Genomic DNA, 24,348 nt, shown 5'->3' with positions numbered 1-24,348 from the left:
CATGTTTGAAAGACTTTATTTTGAATGTTTCTGCTCTTTTCATAGTTTTCATTTTAAGTTAGTACTACCTGATACCAAAAATTAATTTTAAAATGTGGCTTAATACTTTTTAAAAAGAAAATTTAAAACTGTATAGAATAGGAATATTATAGGTCCTTTTCAAGTTATAGTTTTTGGTTATTGTGTTAAATAGCAGAAAAAAAAAACTGTCTTTCTTAGCTAATCCTGAGGGGGGGGGGGGCTATGGAGTAAAAAGATTAGGTCTCTTTTGGATCAACATCCAAAATGCTGCACATATACAAAATGTTACCCATATTAGGACTGCACCACATTACTAAGACTGAGTTTTTGGCTGATATAAATTTTGCTATAAAAAAAAAAAAAAAAAAAATGAAATATTGCTATTGTCTTTCATTTAGATTCTTAGTGAACTTTTTTTCCAAGTTACACAATTCAGTAATATTTTTTTACACATGTTTTAATGCATGCATTGTAAAATTTCATGAGATTTTTAAGAACTCACTTTACATCTCTTGAATGGGTTTGTTTATGTAAGCTGCACTTTCACTTAAGTTTAAATTTACTTATTTTAATTTAACTGTATTTTACTTACATAAGCATTATCATTAAGGGATTATTTTATGTAAATTACATATATAATGCATTTCATAAAAATTAGAATTTACAAACTAAATTTTCAAACAAATACCAAAATTAAAATGTCCAAAGTTAACATAAAAATAAAATTGTAAAACGTTTGTCATAAAACTTTTTTGGATAGTGTTATTAACAAAAAGCTATATTGAAGATAGAATTCCCATTGGCTCAACTGATATTGTTCTAATTTTTAAAATTTTTTGATTTGCATTTTTATCAGAAACAATATTATTGAATTTTTAATGGCATTCAAACAAAGTTTTATATAAATCTATATTTTCTCAATTACCTTATCTACTGTTACCATCTCTATTACTATCAAATTTACCATACCATCTAAAGTTTTTTCTTTGAAAATTAAAAGAACAAACTTGATTTTATTAAACAAAATTTTAGCACTGCAGTTAAAAATTTTAAGACAACTTTAAAGTCTCTTTTTTTTTAAACATTTTTTGGATTTATTTTAAATTGTTTTTTTTTTTCGTAAAGAATACAGACTTATCTTTTAATTTCTTTATTGTTTTTCATTATTTTAGTAAAATATTACAGCAGTGCTTTGAATAGTAGTGATATTTTTGTTAGCGAGTTTTTTTTTTTTTTTTTAATCAAGTTTTTTATTTGCTTCCTTTACTTTACAAAGTAATCACAAAGATTTCTACTTGTAAAACTATTAAAATATTCATTAGATTACTTATTACTTTGGTTTCCAAAAACAAAGAATCAAAAAGTAGTAAAGTTTGGTATTTTGTTTTCAATTCTGAATTTCATATCAACATTATTCGGGTTAGAGTACTTCAATTTGATTGTCTTGTTATTCTAGGCTACTGACCAATCAAAAATGACACCTTTGCATTGTGCTGCAAGTGCTGGATCATTTGATGTATGCCACCTGCTGCTAGAGCATGATGCAAAAATTATATGCCAAGATAAAGAAAATATGACTCCCTTACATTTTGCAGCTATGGAAGGCCATATAGGTAATGGAAATGAATAAGCTTAAAGAGTTTAAATGAAAATAATTAAATAAGCTTAAATGAATAACATGAAATAAACATATCCTCATAATTGGATTCTTTTTTCAATGCTTAGACTCAATTCTGCCTAATTGAAATGTTTTAATGAAATAAATTCCATTATACAAATTCTTATTTTATATTTTAGCTAGACTGCTAATAAATTAGAAAAATATTATGATACTTTTTCAGCTTTTTTTTTATATTTCTTTTGAAATCTTACTATAAGAACACAGTTGGTTGTATGTATTTTTTGATAAATTACTGGAACCCTTTTTTTCATTAAATATAATTTTTATAATGATTATTTCTTAAGTAGCTTTTATTTGCAGTTTTTCTGACAATTTAAAATCAGTTCTGTCAGAAAAATTGCAAATAAACTTTTTGACTTTTCAATAAGTTAGAAGTAGATGCGATAGCATTTACACATTTTGTTTGAAATGTTTTTTTTTTACAAAAAAAAAAAAAAAATGCATTAAAAAGAAAAATTAAGTTTAATTTTAAAACTATTTAGAGTAAAATAGGGTCAAATGAACTAGTTTAGGATTTTAATTAATTTTTTTTTTTTTACGGGAAAAAGGTTTTTAATTTTTTTCTTCTTAAAATTGTAGAGGACTTTGAATTGTTTTTAAATATATACAAATCAAATAAAAAAAGTTTTTAGTTTTTTAAGAAACATTATTTAATTGAAAAAAAAGTTATTTCATTCTATCCTCGCATTCGGGGAGAATGAAATACGCAAATCTACGTGAAACTAAAGCAGCACTTAACTAAAAAAAACAAAAAGCAACCAATAATAACAATTTAAAAAACAACCAATAATAATTAAAAACAACCAAATAAAAAAACTTTATTTTTGTGATGATGTTGAGTCGTAGAGAGGTACTAGAGGTTGAGCTGAATTGTCACTTGTGCGGCACTTTTTGGTACAAAAAAACTCAGCGCCATTTGCATATTGCTTTGGCACGTTTTTATGTCAATGTTTTGAATGCAAAACATTTGTTGCAAAGCTACTGCAAGCGATTGACCCTTTGCAATTATTTTTCAACCTCTAATGAATTTCCTTTTGAATATCTGGATTTACTACAATATTGAAGGTTGTTTGCAGGCGAGTTGGCTTTGGAGGTGACTTTAAAGTTGATGCTATGCAACATATGCTGATGCTAGAGGATGTTGGTGTACATTCAGAAGGCAGTGGCTGAGATGGTATTCTGGTGGTTGATATGATGAAGGCTCAGGTTGAGATGACAGTGTTTCAAACGTATTAGCAATTTACAATTTTGACTGATTGATTTTATTGATGTCAAGTGGAAACAAGCCGGCATTCTGAAATCCAGTGACTATTAAAACTTCACCAGAGCTGAAAAGTTTTGCTTGCAGTTGACTAAAACTCTTTTGACAAGTTGCTGAACTTTATCTTTCCATAAAACTGTTGAAGTAATTTTCACCAAACTCTTTTAACGTGGCAATTAACACTGATATTTAGTGGCTGCAGAATGTGTGACGAATGAGCTGGTAAGCAAATTAACAAGATATTGTTTTTGATGCAAATAAGTATGACCCAATAGGTGACATGTGTCACATGTCCATCTACAACTAAAGTATAAATGGCCATAGTTAGGTAACTATAATTATGTTTATTTAACTAAATAGTTAATTGATTAAAACTTTTTTTAATGATGGGAACATACACACCAGTAAGCCACTTCACATATTGCTTATCTTCCATCCATCTGGGATGAGATATGGCGTATTTTAAACTTTGTATTGCTTGCCTTGATCACCAGAGAAACCAATTTCATCAAAATTCCATAAATGACATACCTGCTGATATCGGCTTCGTTGAATTCTCTTTGCAGTGTATTACTGCAAAGTGAAATACTTTGCTACTATCTCTTGTATGCAATAAGCGGTTCTGAGTGATGAAATATTGTATATGGCTCTGATGCTCAACTTATGACTCCACTGGTTTATGAAAAGCTTATACCAATCTCTCCCTGGTGTACCATTAGGAACAAATGAGATTGACTTTGGTGTTCCAAATAGTTGGTAAATACTGTGATGACATCATTATAAGTTCTACCAAAGCCTCAATTGGATAATTTAATGAGCGTATCTACCAGAATTGATTCAAGCTGTTGTGACAATCTTGTGCTTGAACCACTCCCAAGCTTGTAAGCTGAATGATTGAGCAGTTTTACTAAGTGAAAATTCACTGCTTTGTACTTTGGCCACTGCAAGCCCAACTTGATCTTCTGTGTAGTGTTTTTCTTTTTTCTTTTAGAGCAAGTTGTTTTGAGGCATATTTTATATTAGATTAGATTTAATAACAATCCATTTAAAATTTATACAAAAAAATTATAGAGATTGATTGGTCATTTGAGATTTAATTAATTAGTAAAAGCTGCATTTAACAAGTGAGCAATAGTGTATTTCATTTAACCCCACAATTCTCCGTTTCCATTTTTAACTCCTAACTTTTTTCCCTAAAAAGAAAGTTTAATTTTGAAAAAAGATTCTTAACTAGTGTAAAAATTTTTACCAGTATACTTATTAAGATCAATCATATCAAATTTATTTTCCAAGAGTTTTATGTCCATTTTTCAAAAAAAAGAAAAAAAATATTGTTTCACATTCGAAAACTTAATAATTCTTTTTTAAAGTTTAAGTTGGATATCATCTTATTCAGAAAAAAATTCTCTACAACATGATCAAAAAATATTTGGAAGAAGTTTATTCAATAATTAACTAGCAGCAAAAGAATAAACATTGTCATAACTATTTCATTGTACCTTCTATTTCATTCTACTCTGTTTTACTCTATTTAATAGATATTGTTAAGCTACTTTTTGAATATGCTGAGAGTCGAGGTGGTGTTACATTGATTGCCAAGTTAATTTTTGCACCTGATCGAGATGAACAAAGTGCACTTCATCTTGCTGTTGAAAACAATCACATTGATATTGTCAAATTTTGTATCAGTAAAGGCTCAAATGTGAATTTAGTCAAAGCGAACATGATTTCCCCTCTGCATCTAGCTTGTACATCAGGATTAGTAGATATTGCAAAGCTTCTGGTGGAAAACGGTGCTATTATTGAATCAAAAAATTCCCTACAAGAAACACCATTACATCGAGCTGCTTTATTTAATCGAACAGAAATCATTGAATTTTTGTTAGTAAAGTAAGTGCATACTTAAATATTAATATAGTTATTTTCTATTACTTTTTTTTTTCCAGATCATCCAGATTATCAGTTATTTTTCATCTAACTTTTTCCAAAGAATTGATGACAAATAAGATATTTTTTTTCAGAGGAGCATATGTTGATTGTCGTGACAAAGACAATGAAACACCTTTGCTTATGGCTGTTCGTAAAAATAATGTGGAATCAGTAAAATTATTGCTTGAATATTCTGCAGACCTTACTGTGAAAGATGCAAATGATAAGACATGCTTGTTCATAGCAGCTGAAGAAAATTCTAGAGAGGCCTTTGAGGTAGTTATCAAATCCTAAGAGTAACTTAAATATGACTTAAATATAAACTAAATATTTTCAAAAAATTTTGTTTTAATTTATGATTGTTTAAACAAATACACTGATTTTATACCCATGTTCTTTCTTTGTGTGTTTTATTTTTTCTGTTGCATTATTATATCTGTCTAGGTTTTATGTAAATTTGATATTCATAATCTGTTAGAAGAATTCGATAAGCATGAAATGACACCTCTCCATATTGCAGCAAAAGAGGGACATGAGAATATTGTCCAGGTTAGTGCATGATAAAAATTAAAAAAGAATAATTAAAAAAAGAATTTTTGAACACCAATCCAAAACTTTAATAGTTCATTAGTTGTTTTTTGACTGACATTTTACTAAAAAAAATTATACATTAAAAATTTTTTCATTAAAAGGGACTGCACTCAGTAACTTAATCATTTTTATAATACTAATATTGAGGAAATTTACTTTGTTAAAAATCCTAATCAGACTGTCCTAAGAAATGATTTTTTAAAGTTTTCATTTGTTATATTACTGCTATAAAAAAAAAAGATAAAAATGCTTCAATTATTTTGAACAAATTTAAAGGTCTCCCCTCGGCTTTTTAATAGTTGTATGCAAAAAAAATTTCAAATGAATACATAAAGATCTCTATTATTGTTCTAGCTGATGATTTCTATTCAAAAAAAAAAGGTTGACCTCAGATAATAGTTTACAATGGATAAACCTGCCTAATGTGGACTCCATTTTTAATTTTATTATTTAGTTTCAGACACTAATCTAAAAATAAATAATAACATTAAATGATATTAAGTAAACTATAAGATATTTTATGTGGTGTTGATAAATAAGTTACATTTCATTATAAAAAAGTCATCATGAACTGCAAAGAGTTTTATTATCAGTAAGAGAAATTTAAAAAATTTGAGACTAATTTTTATTTAATTTTTTAATTTCTTCTCCTTTGACAAAATTAAACATGTCTCCCAGCCTTCTGACATCGCAGCATTTATAAAAAGGGATAAACAGAAAATAATAAGTTTCAGTTGTGTTTTTATATACCTAAAACATAGTTGTATATATAGAAAATACTTTACAGTTACTGTTAATTAGTATGTTAAATATAATTAAGTAAGTACTTGTATATATAACATGTTTTTAAATAGTAAAACCCTGAAAAATGAAGGAAGGAAGTTAGAAAAGATTAAGTTGAATTAAAAGGGAATGTTAAGATGAATTTGTTTTTCAAGTACAAGTTTAACCCTTGTAACTAAATCTTCTTTTATTTTTAAGCTGTGTAAAAAATTTACAAGATCCAGAATAGAAGAGCACTTTTTAGATTATAAATATTCAGTTTATACTAAATTTAAATAAAGTTTTAAAAAATTGTTTTTATTACATGCAATAATTCAAATATCCAATGTGAGAAAGTTAAAGACTTTTAGGAATTTCTAAAACTTAGGTTAACTTTATAGAGTGGTTTCTTGTACACCTGAGCACATTTTATAAGGGAGAATATTGTGAGGAGGGAAAATCAAGTTTATTTTACTTTTATTTTTCTTAGACACTATTGAGCTTAGGTGCACGTATTGATGCAAAAAGTGATGAAAACCTTACTCCTCTTCATTTGGCTGCAAAGTATGGTCACTCTAGGTAAGTTTTTAATTCATTTAAAAAAAGGAGTTTTTTATTTTTATCATAATTTATTTCATTGAAGTTAATCAGTGCATTAAAGATTTGTTAGAAATAATGTTAACTGCAAACCTCAACCTTTTTAAACTTTTACAGACTTAGGTATATTTCATTGTTTAGCATTAATTAGAAAGTTAAAAATGTGTTTACAGGAATTTTTCATAGAAATTTTACGTGTAAAGTATCTTGGTACTTTGACTTCAAGTTTTAAAAATATACATTTTTAATTGTAGAATAGTTCAAATGTTATTATCAAATGTTTTGAGCATTGTTAATGATGTTGATGATTCTTCTAATACACCGCTTCATCTTGCTGCAATGGAAGGACATGTCAAAATTGTTGAAATGCTTATTGAGTCTGGTTCTGCTGTTGATACTAGGTTAGATTTTCAAAGACACTAAGTTTTTATTTGTTTAATTAGCTTTTTGAATCTAGTAATGTATTACTATATTTGGCTATTATTTAATATATGGCTACAATTATATAATGATTTGGTTTATTTACTTATAAATGATCTGAATTTTAAAATGTAGTAGGTATATATATATATATATATATATATATATATATATATATATATATATATATATATATATATATATATATATATATATATATATATATATATATATATATATATATATATATTGATGCTTTAAGTTGACAAACCTTTACAGTTGAAAGTAAAAATGATGAAGAGAGAGAATTTAAAAATTTTAAATATGTTGTTTTAAATGAATACTGCATCTCAGTATCATTTTAAGCAAATTAGTTATGATGAACACATAAGATAATGCAGTAAAAACTTAATTGTCAACATATGAACCTACTGAACCCACTTTTTGGCATCCATTAACAAAATTGAGAATCTTTTTAAAGTATTAGATAATACATGACCAAATAGACCACATCTGTTATGTAGTGCAGAAAATATGGCAGCTGTTGTTGAGAGTTTTCACAAAGACCCTGAAGAATAAATTTGGCACCATGGTCAATGGAACAACTTGAGTAATTTTATGCAGAGACCTTGGTTTGAAGGCATATAAACTTAAACTTATGAAAGAAATGAAGCCGGTAGAATCATATCTTCAAAAATGAGGTAGTGCCAATTTAACTGTGAATTGCACTCATTATTGAGCCATGATAACTACTTGGTGCCTGAAATTAAAGCCTGAGATCTCAATGACATTTAGTTTAAAAAAGATGGTGCTACTTGCCATACAACTTGTGAAACAATTCATTTCTTTCATAATCATTTTGATGACCAGTTCATTTTTTATCTTGGACCACTAAGTCGGCAATCGAGATCATGGGTACTAAACCTTTAGACTTTTTTCTTTGGGGCTATGTAAAGTTTAAAGTCTTGCTGATAAGTTAACTACAATTGAAGGATTGCAAGCTAATATTGCTAGTATTATTATTATGTAAGTTGAAATTAACATCTCTACTGCTGGAAATTTTGTTGAAATGCCTGAAAGGCAGGCTGTTTTTGAGGTGGAACTAGACTTGCAAAGACAGTATGCTGAAATTTATCTAACTTCACTGTGTCACTGGCAGGTCAATCCTTGCATACTGCAGGGAGAAAAACGACTGGGATTTAGCTAAAAAAGCTGTGCTTAAGAGACTGAGAACTGCCAGGCGTTTTAGACAACCATGGAAGGTGCAAATTTGTGACTTTCCTGATGGTATCAAAGTCAATAGAAACCTTTGAATTCGGAGGAAATATAGCTTTTCCAGGGAAGATATAGAGAAAAGAAGAAAGTGACTGTTTGCAAGATACTCAATGGAACATTCAGAAATGCACCTGAGGAAAAAATTAAATCTAGTTTGGATAAAGTACAACAGATGTAAGTTGACAAGCTGGAGGTAATATCTTGGCTTGATACTACTCAGATAAGAGCAACAGATGAGGTGTTCAATCTAGAAGCATATGGCTGCATCATGACCACCAAGGTAAAAAATGTACTAAAAGCAAGCAAAAAGGCTTGGCAGCAGGTCTAGGCAGCTTGCTACCACAAGATGTGAAAAAAGTCCCCGATGTAACATCTTTAACATGTGGTACTTACATGGAATCCCCGTTGAAGCAAATAGGTGCCAAACAATAACCTTGTATAAGAATGGAAATAGGCACCTAGCATCCAACTACTGACTAATTATAATCAGAAATATGCTGAACAGGCTATACACCAAAATCTGGGAACAACGCATCAGAAAGAACTTGCATCACCATGTAAGACAGAAAACTTTCATCTATTTCACAAGGTGATGTGGATGGATGATTTGAGAATGTGAAAACCATCCAACACATTCTTCACTTTTACAGAAGACACAAGTTAGAAATATAAACAGCAAAATTATTATTCTGTTAAAACAAGCAAAATATATTTTAGTTTAAAACAAAAGAATATATACATATATATACATATATATTTAAAATACACTTTTTCTACAGGAACTTGTATATGTAATTTTTTTTCTAAACAATTTCTTTTTTTTAGGAATGCAAAACTGATGACTCCATTAGATTGTGCAGCTTCTCGTGGATGGAATCAATGTGCACAATGTTTGCTAGAGGCTGATTCTGTTGTAAATCCTACTGATAAGTTCAAAGTACATATTGCATCCTTTTTTTTATTTTTTCTCTCTAATTGTTTACACATCCATTAAAAATTTTTTTTGATTCTCTTATAGGCAATCAGTTTTTAAATTCAATTTTAAACTTTTTTTAAATTCTATTCTAAACAGTTTTTAAATTCTATTCTAAAGTATTCAGACTTAATAAATTTATAAAAACATCACAATTTTTATGAGTCTGTTTCTCAAAATAAACCTATTTCAACCCTAATACTATCATAAACTTGATTTGGTCTTGAAACATTTTCAGATATATCAAGGCTTAGTGCAAGCGGTCTTGTAATGTGTCAATTTTAAGTTAAACAAAATTTTATAAGACTTTTCAAGACTACAGATATATTTCTTGTAATAAATAAATTTGTCATTAGACTTTACTGTTTACATTTACAATGTTAATTGACTACTTGATTTTTGTTTACAAGCTAATGTTAGTTTTTTGTTTACTAAACTATTTAAACTAAAATAGTAAGGCATTAAAGTTATATTAATACTTCTTATGATGATGTGGATGCTATCATTAAGAAGCTGTTGCTGTGGTGGTGTTCATAAATAAAGAATTTTGGTATTTTCATAATCCTTTAAGTCAGTGGTTCCTAAACTTTATTATTCAATTCCCTCTTTTAACTTTTTTTAGAAAAATATAAATGTTATTCCCCTGGCACTTGTAGTTGTAAGTTAGAAGAAAAATATTTCATGTTTAAAAAAACCTTTTTTAATTTAAGTTTAAAACAATTAATGTGACTTATGAGCTTCTTCTTGTACATAAGATCTTTAATGTCTGGCTCAATTATAGATAGTGTGATGTGAGCATCTGGCTCCACATTTAGTCTATTTCTATGTTTGGTTTTAATGATACTAATTTGGCTAAAACCAAAAACTAATTTTCATTCTTTTTTTAAAAAATTTATGTTACCAATTTTCTTTCCCACTTAAAAAAATTGAAATTCCCCACTGGGGTCGAATTTCTCCCTGTTTTAGAAACACTGCTTTAAGTTGACAAACCTTTACAGTTGAAAGTAAAAATGATGAAGAGAGAGAATTTAAAAATTTTAAATATGTTGTTTTAAATGAATACTACATCTCAGTATCATTTTAAGCAAATTAGTTATGACGAACACATAAGATAATGCAGTAAAAATTTATGATAAACCTAAAGCATATAAACAAAAAGTAAAAATAGCTTTTACATGCTGTTCTGCAAGCTAGAAATAGATTTCTTTGCTAAATGCATGTTTGGTTCAGAATCTTTTTTTTTTAGAAGATTTTTTAATTGAATATAGCAGAATCAAAGGATCTACAATCTCAAAAGACATTCAATGATAATTTAAAGCAACCTAATGTGAAACCTATTTTAAATTTTGCTGTTTTAGCATTTAAAAAAACTAATAATCTCTGAAAATATTAAACTTATTCATTTTGTTAATTCTGTATTTTAAGAGAAGTGTATTACTAGTTTTTTTTTCAACGATATAGGAAAGTAGGCGCAGAAATGTTATTATTTTTGGTGCTTTCTTTTTAGAAAAATTGTTATCTACTATTTCAGTTACTGCAATCATTAATAAGATATCTAAAAAAGATATTACTTGATGTCAATGAACTAAACTAAGCTTAACATTAAAATATCTATTGTAAACTTTCTTGAAAATAATGGTTTTTTCGTATTTTTCAACAATCTATAAAGCCTTCAACTGACTAAAGTAATGTGTTTCTTTGAAGTTTTAATTTAACTACAGTCAAGATCTGCTTGCAATTATAGTTAACAACTTAAAGCTAAAGTTGAGGTAATTCCTCTTCATTTATAACTAACATACTTTAATGTAAAGCTGTTATACATCAGAAAACAAAATATTTCAATTGAATCTTGATTTTTATTTATTTACCAATTAGCATCATTCTATGCTAACTAAATCAAACTTTTAACTTAATAACTGCTAGGAGTAGCTGTTAAGCATAAACTATTTTAAATTTAATTTATTTTAAATGACTGGTATAGAAGTTTGTATTAGTTTGTTAATGGAAAAAAAAAATGCTGAAGCTTAGTAGATATAGTTTATTTGATTGTAGATATTTTAGCAACTATTTAATTCAAGTTTAAAATATTCAGATAAGTATTTTAAATGGGCTAAAATCTCACCTTATAGATTGATGTATACAGTATCTAATATTCAAAGTTATTTTTTAAATTTTAGGTGACAGCATTACATTTGGCTAGTAAAGAAGGTCATGTTGATATCGTGAATTTATTGCTATCAAGAAATGCTGATGTCACTCGGAGAGATCACCTTGGAAAAAATTGTTTAGATTATGCCATTGAAAATAATCAAAGGTTATCTTTTTACTGAAAATCTTCATACTTTTATATTATGTCTACAAAAAAATGCTTATAAATGCTTATTGTATATTGTAGTCTATGCACTGATTTTATGCATAACTTAAGCCTTATTCTTTAAATTAAAGTTATTTATTAAAAATTGCATTTTAATTTAAGTTTTTTTATATAAGGTAAATGAAATCTTGTAAATTTAAAAAAAATTTTTAACAACTACTCAATAGTTGATAATGGTTTGGTTATACAAATGCTTTTAGCACAGTCAGGATTTGCTTCCAATGATCTCTAACAACTTAAAGTTAAAATTGAAGTTGTTCCTCATCTTTAGTTGATTTCTTGTTGAAATCCTAAGTAAGATTAATGTCTTGCTCAGCCTTTTTAAAATTTTCCATGTTTTTGTATAATTTTTTTTTTAAAAGAGAAGAATAAATAGTAAGGATTTGTTGAAGTTACAGCAGTTTCAGTTTTCATTTTATTTATTTTTGGATAAAGATAAGTTGTTATTAATTAACTTTTGAATTGGAAAACTTTTGCTTATGTGAAAACCACGGACTCCAACTAAAAGCAAATCTTTTTTGTCCTCTTTAACATGATAAATGATTTTGTTTAAAGACAAATTATTCCAGATAATAAGACAGAATTGCAAAGTATCTGGAATACTTTACTTGCCAAGAAATCCATCTGAAATTTTTGCTATTTTAGAACTTCATATAGATTCAGGAAAAATAAATAAAACAAAATTATCATCAAAATTTAAATAAATTAATATAACTTAATTACATTTTTTTAAACAAATGCTGTAGTTTACTTCTTTATTGGGCATGCACTTAACATTTTGGTTGTGTAATTCTACTTCATCATTAGTATTAATCAAATCATAATTGAGATTATACTATTGTATTAATCTTGAAAATTTGTGTCTCATTTTGCAATTAAATTAAAGTTTAAATGTCTGTTTAAATTATTAGGATGGAAAGAAAGCTCTTTTGCACTTTCATCAAATAGTTTAGTTCATGAAAGTGCAAAAGAATTTTCTTTCTGAATAAACATAATTAATCTATAATACAATTGCCATTAGTATCAACAACAATTATCCATTTATTAGGAAAGGAATGGATCCCATTCTTGTAGAAGCTGCCTGGCTGCATCTCAAAGATTTTACAAAGGTCGACTTTGAGTTTGCCATCTGAGATATCATTAAGCTCTTCTCTGACATGAAATTTCAGGGCATGGAAAAGCTGTTAGTTGCTTGGAGCTTTTTCTGGAGAATATGGCAGGTGGGGCAAGATTTAAATTTAGTCTTGCGTGGTCACATTGTTGTGCAAAAAATAAATCTTTTAGTGCTGTGGCCATGTTCAAGTGACTTTCTGCCTGAGTCTTTCCATTTTTTAACAGTAATAATCAGCTGTTATGGTTGTGTTTTAAGGTAGAAGCTCAAAATTCATGATGCCATGTATATTCCACCACACTAACAATATGACCTTGGTAAGGACCTGCTTTGGGTTCTCCCCAACTCTCCAATAATCACCAACTTTAAGACCTTTCCCAATTAATAAAGATGATCCAGCACTGATGTTTGAGAACATTGAAGTCTTGAATCCTCCTCAACCAGTTTCATTCTACTTCAGAATCAACTTCAGTCAGACAAGCAGACCTTGGACAATCCTTGAGTTGGAAGTCATTGGGACAAAAAAATGTTGAAACCAAATTGGATAAATGTGTTAAGTAATACTGCTTTGGTCTAGGGCTTGGCATATGTTATGTTCACCTCACCAATCGAATATGAGATTTCTGATCTGACATCTTATGTCAAGTAAATCACTTGTACTTGCTTATATAGTTGCATGGAAATTTCTAGAAAATAATCTACCATTGATGCATTAAAACAAAAATCATAGATTTCTTCATGTTTTAATAAGATTGATTTGTAATTTCTCAAGTGCAAAAGAACTTTCTTTCCAAACGAATAAATAATGTTGAAAAAGTGCTATTGCACAGCAACTAAATGATAAATTGGATTCTTTATGTTTATATATTGCCCTATATTAATTGTTTTACAAACAAACAAAATATTCACATTTGATAATATTTATTTAAGATAATACACTTCATGCACATAACAATTTACAATTGCAAAAATCAGGCATTGTATGAAGCTCAAAGAAAGTTGTTGGTGCTCAATAAAAAACAACAAAATAACTTGCTTTTTAAATAATGAATTAGTTCCATGTAGCAATAAACGTTACACAACCCACCAATATTAAATATAGATAGTTAATACTGCAATTGCTTTTTATACTGTTAAATCTAGTAACAAGCAATAATTTAAAAATAGAAGAAAGCCGTTTGGAAAATAGAAATTACAAAAAAGCAGGAAGCACGTCTATTTTAGAAGAAATAAAGTCTATGTTATTTTAGATTTTGACAGGGATCAATATTGATATTGAGTTTTTGAGATCAAAAAATTCCTAGCTTACATTTTTTTTTTGAGCAGGCAGAACAAAAAAAACTTTGATTATTTCAAAATCTACTGTTTTTTTTTAGAGAGGTTGCTATGGCAATTATTGGGTGTAATAATTGGAAAGATGCATTACGTAATTCAACAGTTGAAGGAAATAAACTGACTACACCTATGAGAAAATTGATTCAAAAACTTCCTGGTTAATATTTTTTAGTTAAATTTTTTAATTCTTTTAAATAATTGTGTAATACGTTTTGTGTAAGTTTGTGTGTAGAAATTTTGATATATATTGAAGATTAGCAAAATATAATTTTAGATGTTGCTGAGCTAGTGTTTAATCAATGCATATTGGACAACGGTTTACCTCGTGAACATCCTCAATTCAAAATAACATGCACTTATGAGTTTCTTGAAGATATGTTTACTTCATGGGGTACTATTGATTTAGATGGTGGTGACCAGCAACATTACAAATCACTTGATATCCATCCTGAAAAATCATTTTTCTCAATAAGGTCCAGCTCAAGTATGAAATTTCCAGTTGATTGTATGAAAAGAAAGGATTTTAAACAAAATCATCCATTGAAATTCATGGTATTTTTAAATTTTGTTATTACTTAAAAGAATTTATTCTTACATTTAAAACAATATAGCTATAACAAATTTACAAAAAGTCAAAAAAAAAACAAAAACAAAAAAAAAAAAAAACATGCAAACTATATTCAAAAAACTTATGAACTTTTTATTGATAATATAAAATCTTACTTTAAAAAAAGAGAAACTTTGACTAGAAGCATTTTATCTATTTCAGATTTTAAAATGTATTTTATTCAAAATTGAGATATTAATGTAATGGTATGTTTTATATACTTCATATCAATTGTAACTTATTGTACTTACTAAGGTCAACCATATATTTACCATATATTGCTCTTAAAATGGCTGTCATTAGTAAGTGTAATAAGTTTATCTAGCTCATCAAATTAGTTTTTTTTCCCTTCTCCTGAGAAACTGTCAAATTTAGTGTTTTTATAGTGTGTAACTTTTAATTTATAATTTTGATCATTTTTATACTTAAACTTTTTCTTTTAACAATATTTTCTGTAATGAAAGTAAAGAACATCATTTCAAACACTTTTTTTTTCCAGGTCCAAAATGAGCGTACTAGACTTTTGTGTCATCCTTTGGTTACATATTTACTAAGACGCAAATGGAGCTGCTGTGGGCGATATGTATATTACTCCAGACTGTTTTTGTATATGATCTTTCTTTTGTTTTTAACTGGATACGCTTTATCTTTGCAAGCTAATTTATATGAACTTGTGGAAAAGAATGTCAACAATTCTAATGAAACAAGTTTTTTCTGTGAACCCAAGTATACATCAGTTAGCTCTACAGTAAAGTTCTTTATAGATCCAGGCAGATATTTTGTTATAATATTAAGTGGTATCAGCTTGGGAATTGAGGTATTTTGTGCATTGATAATATTCTTTAGCATGTTAAAGCTGCTATTTCTTTCATATATTCTATCTTCGTACTAATTTCATAATTAAGACTTTAAGCAGATTAGCCTCTGTAAAGCTTCAATAACCTCTTAAAATTAATTTCTGCTGACATGATTTTTTAAATGGAACTCCTTAGTTGTTACAATCACCTGAAAATTTCAAATGAATTTTTGAAAGTTTGAGAATTATATGAATCTTGCTTCTAGCTTTAATTTTTTTTCAATCACCTTTAGTTCATCAAACTTCTAACTGATCCCTATCACTACTTTCATATGCACAGAGTTATAGAGTTAACAGCTTATATTTGCTCAATGATTTATGCTTGTGAATCATTTTCTTTTACTAATGATAAAGATAGTTTACGGTAATAGTTTTTGTTTTCAGTTTCTTTTTTTTTGTAATGGTTTGATTCATATAAATACAATGCAAACACACACAATCCAACCAAATACTTTCATATAGCATGCATAATTCAGATTTTTTATATACACATAAATAAAGATCAATATATTTATTTAAGATGTTACATCTTGCCATAGATGTTCAGATACACAGCATGAGCTTGGAGCAGCTACTGTAACTTTATCATGGTTAGGCTTGGTGCTGTTCCTAAGGAAGTTTCCTAAACTTGGAATCTATGTTGTGATGTTTACACACATCTTAAAGACATTTGCTCAAATCTCTCCAGTTTTGTTTTTGTTTGTAATTGCCTTTAGTCTGGGTTTTCATTTGGTTATGTTTATAGATGTAAGTTTCAATACTTGTTCATGTTTTTTTATTACAAGTAAAATATTTTTTTAGTCAACTTTATTAAATGTAATTAGTTAAACACTCACAGGGTTCATGGCACTCAGGGAAAACCTGGAAAACCAGGGAAAAGTTTTTAAATTATGAAAAATCAGGGAATACCTGGAAAATTCAGGGAATTTTTTTTGAAAATCTTTAAAATCAGAGAAAAACTCAGGGAATGTTTTTTAGTTTTGTATATAACTTGAAGTTATTTTTGCAATATAAAAATTTTGAGTTTTTATTTTTATTGAAAGTTGCTCACTACAGTGGTTTTATAACTTTTATAATATATAGTAACTATATCTTAAGATAACTATTTAATTAAATATAATAATATAAGATATGACTTCAGAAAAGACCTATTTTCAAGAAGATTGGTTACAACATCATATTTATAAAGATTGGTTAGTTCCTGATGATCATGCAAAAACTAAAGCTCATTACAAAAGATGTAAAAAATTGTTTGAATTGTCTAATATGGGTATTCAGGCTGTTAAAAGTCATGCTGCAGGTATTTGTATAAACTTTTTTAACCTGAGAGTGAAAATTAAAAAGAAATAATGTTTGATTAGTTCTTGATTTTTTATTATAATCTCAGTTTTTAATAGATTGTAATCAACCTTGTAGTTGCTGTTATTTTTTTCACATAACTATTTCAAGTTTTGCAACTTAAACTGACTGTGAAAAAAAAGATAACATTAAAATGTGACACATTTTTGAAAGCTAAATGTTTAATCTTCAATTATGTTATTTTAGGTAAAAAGCATCAATCTGCTGCAAAGCCTGTTAGCTGTTTCTTTGTTAATAGAAAAGAGTTGCAAGCTGAGTCACTTAGATGTGAAGAAAAAAAAATATGACATTTTCCACCAAAAAACAAACAACTATTGATTCCTCAATTAAATCACCCTTATCAACTAACACTGAGATCATATGGGCACTGAAATCTACAATGAGCTGCTACTCTAATAATTCATGTGCAAGTTTAAACAACACTTTTAAAAAGATGTTTCCTGACAGCAAGGTAGCAGAAGATTTCACCATGAGTTCCTCAAAAGTATCATACATTGTTAACCATGGACTAGTGCCATACTTCAAGACACTCTTAGAAGAAGAAATCACAAAATCAGATTGTTACATTGTATCTTTTGATGAGAGTTTGAATGGCATAATCCAAACATGTCAGATGGACCTACTCGTTCGATAATGGGATGTCAATGACAAAGTCAAAATACGATATTGGACATCAGCTTTTCTTGGTCATTCTACAGCTTTTGACCTTCTTACTCATTTCAAAGAAAACTTATCGAAATTTGATTCAAGTAAAATGTTTCAAGTTTCCATGGATGGACCCTCTACAAATTAGAAATTTCTCAATGATCTAAATAAACACAGAAAGAACAACAAGATGCCACAGCTTATAAATATTTGAAGTTGCTCCTTGCATGTAATTCATGGTACCTTTAAAGCAGCTATTGAATCAACCACATGGAATATTAAAGAAATTCTGAAAGGGTGTTGGCAAATTCTTCATGACAGCCCGGCTAGGTGTCAAGATTATGAAACAGTCACAGATGCAAAAAATACCCTCTTTTCTTTTGTGAAACAAGGTGGGTTGAAAGCAAATCTGTTGCAGATTGTGGCATTGATATCTGGCCTAATATATGCAAGTTAATTGAGTTTTGGGAAAAGTTACCATCTTCAAAGCAACCCAAATCAAAAAGCTTTTTAATTGTCAAAAAAGCTGTTAAAGACAAATTTATTCTTTTAAAAATTGAAGTTTTCAGCTTTGTTGCCAGCATATTAGAGCCATATTTATTGGCATACCAAACTGACAAGCCAATGATTCCATTCATGTATAGTGACTTAGAAAAGCTGTTGCTATCCATACTGAGCTTGTTTGTGAAATGTGAAGTTGTTAAAAATTGGTCTATACCAGAGTTGACTTTCATAAAAAAGATAATCTACTTAAGGGAAATCAAATCAAACTAGGATTTGCAGCTGAAACAAGATTAGCTTTTTAACAAAAGAAAGATATGATAACAATTACTGATATTCAAAGTTTCCAAAAAGATTGCACTAACATGTATGTACGGTTATTTGAAAAGTTGATAGAGCGAACTCCATTAGGGTCAATTCTCAGGTTTTTAACCCTAATGCATTGATAACAATGACTCCAGAAAATGCTGAAAAGAAGTACAAATCTTTATTGAAACACTTGATTAGCTTAAAGTATCTTTCACCAGTCTTTTCTGATAAAGTTATAAATCAATTTACGAATTTCTTTAGAGAATCAAGGGTTTATCAAAACAATTTTCATGAATTCAATAGAGATAGAGATAGTTTAGATGACTTCTATTTTAAAAAGTGCAATCTAAGTAAATGTAACGAGTTGGCATCAACTGTCAAAATACTTTTGACAATAAGTCATGGACAAGCTTCAGTTGAGAGAGGTTTTAGTATAAATGCCGCAACACTCGAACAAAATTTGAATGAAAAATCAATAACTGCAAGGCGTTTAGTTAAAGATCATATGCTATCAAATAATCTTCAGCCGCATGATATTGAAATTATAAACAAAATGATAATCAATGTAAGATCATCCCATGAAAGATATAGAAGCTACCTAAGTTCAATAACAGACACTAATAAAAAAAAAGCAAGTCAATTGGCAAAGAAAGTTGTTAGTGATGAAATAAAAGATGTTGAAACAAGACGAGATCAACTGAAGAAGACCAGTGAAATGTTGCAGTTTGATTTTGTAAAATTTGTTGAGGAAGCTGAAGAGAAGCAAGATCTAGGGTTAATTTCTAAAACTAATGCTAAGAAACAAAAAGCAAATGAGAAAAACGAAGAAATTAGGAAATTAGAGCTAGCATTGATATCTTAGAGCAAAAGAGAAAGTTGCTAAAATAACTTTATATAGAATGGTTCTCATATAAAGTTTATATTTTGTTAAAACACATTACTTTGTTCAAAATATCTTTTAAAAAAACTTCTTCATTTTATTTTTTAAATAAAAGAATAATAAAAGGAATAAGGTTTAATTATCAATAAATTGTATGGAAAGATAATATGATAAATATTTATTGAACTTTTATGGTTTTGTTTCCTTATCAAACCACTTTTTATTACTTAAAAACCTTCCTTTAACAGATTGCTATCAATTAATTAAGAAGTATTTATATCCTTAAAAAATTTTGATGAAAATATTAGGGGAACATGGATTCAGTTGCGAAAGTATTATATCCTTCAACATTAGCAAGGAAAATTATATACTTTTCGCCACCTGAACTTAGGGAAAAAGTACTTGAAATCGGATAAAAATCAGGGAATACTCAGGGAAAACTCAGGGAAAATGGATTTCTAAAACTGCCATGAACCCTGCACTCAATATTTATTATGTAATTATCATTATAGTGTATTGCCAAGTTTACAATAGGCTAAACTGCAGGCATTTTACTTTGTAAGCTAAAAGTATGTTAAAAATGTTAACCTCATGGCAATACTTGTAGCTTTAAAATTATAGTTACATTGTTGGGTGTAGAGTTGGTTAATATCAGTGAATAATTTACTGGATACACAATTGTGTGTGCGTGCGCGCGTGCGTACGTGCGTGCGTGCGTGCGTGCGTGCGTGCGTGTGTGTGTGTGTGTGTGTGTGTGTGTGTGTATCCAATAAACAATTCACTGTACAATTTTGTGTCAAATGTTTTAACCAATTGGAACTTTTTATTGATATTATAGTTTTTTTTTGTTTTTTTAAGAAACCTATCTCATATTCTACACCTGCTAGAGCCTTTGTTAAAGTAATTGTGGGGATGATGGGAGAGTATGAGTTTGATACAATATTTAATAATTCATATGATCCGTTACCTGTTGGATGGGCTTTGTACATTTTTTTTGTAATCATTAATGGCATCATACTGATGAATTTATTGGTAAATTTTAAACTTTTCTAATAGTCTTACTTTATCTTTATCACTGCAAAGCACTTTGCAATAATCACTTTAGAATAAATTTTTCTTTGAGACTTTTTTTGCACTTATTGTAACTTTGTGCTTTGTTTCCCCAAACAAAACTTTTTATATTAATATATTCAATTTTAACTTGCAGATTGGTTTAGCTGTTGATGATATTAAAGGCGTACAAAAACAAGCCGTCCTAAAAAGATTGGCAATGCTGGTAACAAAACAAAAAAAATGTTATTCTTCCACCTGTATTTTCTAATGTTCTTTTCCCAATGAATAATAGTATAGTATATTGATTCAACACTTATAATAATTATGTAGTGAGTTTAAACCATCAGTTCTGTCTTTATATAAAGTTAGTCTTTATACTTTCACAAAAGTTAAAGGAAAGATCTTTATACTCTGTAAGTCTTCCAATGTTTCCAAAACCTTCTCATTCAATGATTTCTCAAGCTAAAACACTATAATGTTTATTTACAAACTAAATTAGTACTTAAATTTACTGTCTACACGCATTCAAAATATATCAAAGTACACCTACGTAATATAAATTATGCATAATATAAATGTTCTGGGCATGGTTACTTTCATATTTAAAGATTTGTTGTTCAAACTATTTTGTAAAGGTGGATTTAACATTGGATGTAGAAAAAGCACTGCCCATCTCAATTCAAAAGCGACTAGTGAAATTGGAAGAATCAATTTACCCAAATGAACATAAATCATGGAGTTTTTGGTCTTTTTGGTCTTTTGAATCTCCGGCCACAAATATAAATAAAAAGGTGGGTATGCAATATAAATATTTTAAAGTTTAGTGTAAATAAATTGTAAAATTTTTAAATATGTACATAAGTATATACATTATACTTATGTACATATTTAAAAATTAAAAAAAACAAAAACAAGTCTAATACATTATACAATGTATTAGACTTGGTTTGTTTTTTTTAATTATCTTTGAGGATTGATTTGTTTGCAAAGCTATTTGAATGTATGTCAGAAGCTTATATCAGCGGATTTTATACTTTTTTTCAGAACGACATTAAGAATATTAAAAAAGAACACAGTGAACTTAGAGAAACCGTTCATAGCTTACGCAGAAGAATGAAAGCTATCGAAGCACAAAATAATCGAGTGGAAGACATGTTAAATGGCATTGTCAACCACCTAAATGTCAACCAATAAAGTTTTTTTTGTAATAAATGTTTAAAAAAGTTATTTTTTTTTGGATATAAATTTTTAAAAATATTTTTTAAGTTTAAATCATTAGATTTAATCGGTGTTAACATAATTGCTTTCGAATTACTTCATTAAGCCAATGAGGTTTAAGGACAGTTAAATTGTTTTTATATCTATTTTTAACATTCTTGTTAACAAGTTATAATTATAAGTGATGTGCTTATTTTGAATAATTTCTTTATTAAAAGAGTTTTCAGATTGAAAAAAAATTAAGTTTTTTTTCTCTCATTTCAATCGTTGCCGGTGATTAATCCGCACTGTATGATGTTTTATTTTTTTTAACATGTACACTGTACAGTAGTGTGAAGAACTTTTTTTTTTTCTTTCTTATAAACGGTTAGCTGTATCATTAATGGATGAACTTTTGCATAAAAAACATTGAAAAAGAAAGTAACCATCTCTAAGGCGTTTTAGAACTTTCTGGAACTTTTTAAAAGTGTATATAATAAAGAATTCAGCTTCATATTTGTTTTTATTTGTTTTTATTTGTTTATATTTTTTCAGTAGCAATACAAAATGTTGTAGAAGATAAGTTATACTAAATACAGAAAAATATGATGGCAAGAATTAAACTATTGCTACCGGAATCGTCGAAATTCTTGATGGATGATAAATTTATTAAATTCATCCTTCATCAGGAATTACATTTATTAAGTGCTATAAAGATGATAAATGCTGAAACAACCAACGCACAGTGAGTCAGAAAGGTGAAAAAACAGTAAAAATGATGTAACCATCAAATATAAAAGTTTGATATATCAATGCTAGTATTTTTGGGTCGGATAATTTAAATTAGAAATAAATTTTACGCGTACCCAAGACGCGGGTTACGTTCGTCTTTTTATGTCATTTACGCGGGCAAATAATGGTTTAAATAAAAAAAAAAATTGAGTTCTTTAAACTAAAACGCGCACATATACTAACTAAATGAACTTGGATTTTTACAAAAATTTTGAAAAAACTTGCATTTAAAAAACCAAAATGTAGTGTTGTCCTGTCTTACTTTTCTATGACCAAAACAAAAAAAGAAAAAACTAGTATTAGCAAAAACATCTTTATTTTGTTATTACGCCATTAATAAAGAGAAAACTTCAGGGAGAAGTGGTTTTCCATTTTCGGATTTATGTTTTTTGAAATTAATGTTAGATATTGTAAGAACACTTCTGATCAAGAGGTAATGGTACAGGTTCATCATAACATTCTTTTTAAATATTTTAGCTTCAGATTCAATCTAGGTTTGCGAATTTCCTTATTCAGAATCTCTTGTGACTCCTCAGGGTAAAAACTGATAGGCAGTTCTAATGTCTCAGATATCTACGCCCTATGTTCGAAGAGTTTATGAACAGTTGGAGGAATCACATACCAAGAATTCATTTCTAGTATAAGAGCAGTAATGTCATGACAATACTGACCAAACCTTTCAGAGTTCAACTCACAACCGGAGTATACTATATAAGGATTGTCCTTTATCTGATAACTACATCTACCACTACTCCTGCTATATCCAGGAAAGATCCCAGCATTTTCAAATGCCCTTCTGACAGTGTTCTCATCATAAGTGTTGCCAAAACCCTGTTTGGGCATTTCAACTATAAGGCTTAGCTCCACTCTAAACTTCTGTTAAATATACTTCCCAGTCTTTGTTCTTTCTACCTGAACTTGCTGCAACTTCTTCTCTGCTAACTGTTATTTCTTTATCAAAACAGTTTCATTTATGTTCCAGAAGTCTTGAGAAGGTTCTTGATTGTTTCAGTAATTTAGATTTGAATCAACATTTAAACATTGATAGCGTTTTCTTGAGATTTATCATTTCAGATACATCAATAGTTTCATGATCTACACCCTCCAATATACGAAACTCAAGTAGAAGAGCCTCAAATGAATTATCATGATTAATTCCTAACTCTTGAATGATAGGAACTAAATTTATTCTTTTCATGATGAATGTAAGTAATGAACTATTATTCGTTATTTTGTACGCAAGTCTTATTTTTTAAACGTTTAATTCAAGAAGTAAACGTCAAATCATGCAAACTTGTTTCTAAATGACGTGTGAACCGCGGTTCATCAATAATTTTAAATTTTCCTGAACATCTATATGGGCTTGAGAAAACATTAAATATATATCTGAAATAGGAATAATTTTTTAAGTTGATACTTCAAACCGTTTGTTATTTGCATTTATAGATCGATAAAAAATTACTTTTGAAAAATGGCTAAAAAGCGAACAAGTTTTATACGCAGTCATATAAATGTTTTTAACTCAGTCGCGAAAGGGTTAATGCTGCCAAAACGAATTTAGTGCAGAGATGCCCCACAAGATGTAACTCTGACCTCCATCAAATGGAGTCTGATAGATCTTCCGAATCCCACTGTTTTTGGAGATAGTGGGTTGAGAGATCTTTTATCAATAGAAGATGAAGTGAAATCTATTCAGTCTGTTATCCGGCTCCTGAAAGACTTCTCAGAATTCTCTGAGAAATGCAGCAGCGAAAAGAATGTTAGCATCTGTTCCGTTAATAATTGCCTATACAACATCAGAGGAAAATTAGTAAGGGAG

At 28.5% G+C, this 24,348-nt stretch overlaps 1 protein-coding gene and 1 pseudogene across 3 annotated transcripts in view; both read left to right on the top strand.

The window, feature by feature from the left end:
- Nucleotides 1–22,251, top strand: part of LOC149891138 (uncharacterized) — a 32,795-nt gene extending 10,544 nt beyond the window's left edge. For all 3 annotated transcript variants that reach the window (XM_090081559.1, XM_090081561.1, XM_090081562.1), the window contains exons 5-21: nt 1,478–1,634; nt 4,502–4,853; nt 4,985–5,168; nt 5,337–5,441; nt 6,736–6,824; nt 7,097–7,243; nt 9,363–9,474; nt 11,688–11,824; nt 14,372–14,487; nt 14,605–14,882; nt 15,437–15,754; nt 16,027–16,157; nt 16,333–16,540; nt 20,346–20,519; nt 20,695–20,763; nt 21,176–21,331; nt 21,585–22,251. In XM_090081559.1, coding sequence (XP_089937685.1) covers nt 1,478–1,634; nt 4,502–4,853; nt 4,985–5,168; nt 5,337–5,441; nt 6,736–6,824; nt 7,097–7,243; nt 9,363–9,474; nt 11,688–11,824; nt 14,372–14,487; nt 14,605–14,882; nt 15,437–15,754; nt 16,027–16,157; nt 16,333–16,540; nt 20,346–20,519; nt 20,695–20,763; nt 21,176–21,331; nt 21,585–21,734 — 2,883 coding nt within the window. In that variant the 3' untranslated portion in view covers nt 21,735–22,251. The remainder of the gene's footprint in view (nt 1–1,477; nt 1,635–4,501; nt 4,854–4,984; nt 5,169–5,336; nt 5,442–6,735; nt 6,825–7,096; nt 7,244–9,362; nt 9,475–11,687; nt 11,825–14,371; nt 14,488–14,604; nt 14,883–15,436; nt 15,755–16,026; nt 16,158–16,332; nt 16,541–20,345; nt 20,520–20,694; nt 20,764–21,175; nt 21,332–21,584) is intronic.
- LOC149891139 (uncharacterized) lies at nt 16,824–19,495 on the top strand (annotated as a pseudogene).
- Nucleotides 22,252–24,348: the final 2,097 nt, after the last annotated feature.

Source organism: Hydra viridissima, unplaced genomic scaffold (genome assembly GCF_058129835.1).
Source record: "Hydra viridissima isolate aposymbiotic clone 2 unplaced genomic scaffold, HvirCarnegie_v1 scaffold_3, whole genome shotgun sequence".
Taxonomy (NCBI): Eukaryota; Metazoa; Cnidaria; class Hydrozoa; order Anthoathecata; family Hydridae; genus Hydra; species Hydra viridissima.
The sequence above is the reverse complement of the archived record's forward strand: the minus strand, read 5'-3'. Positions and strand labels throughout refer to the sequence as shown.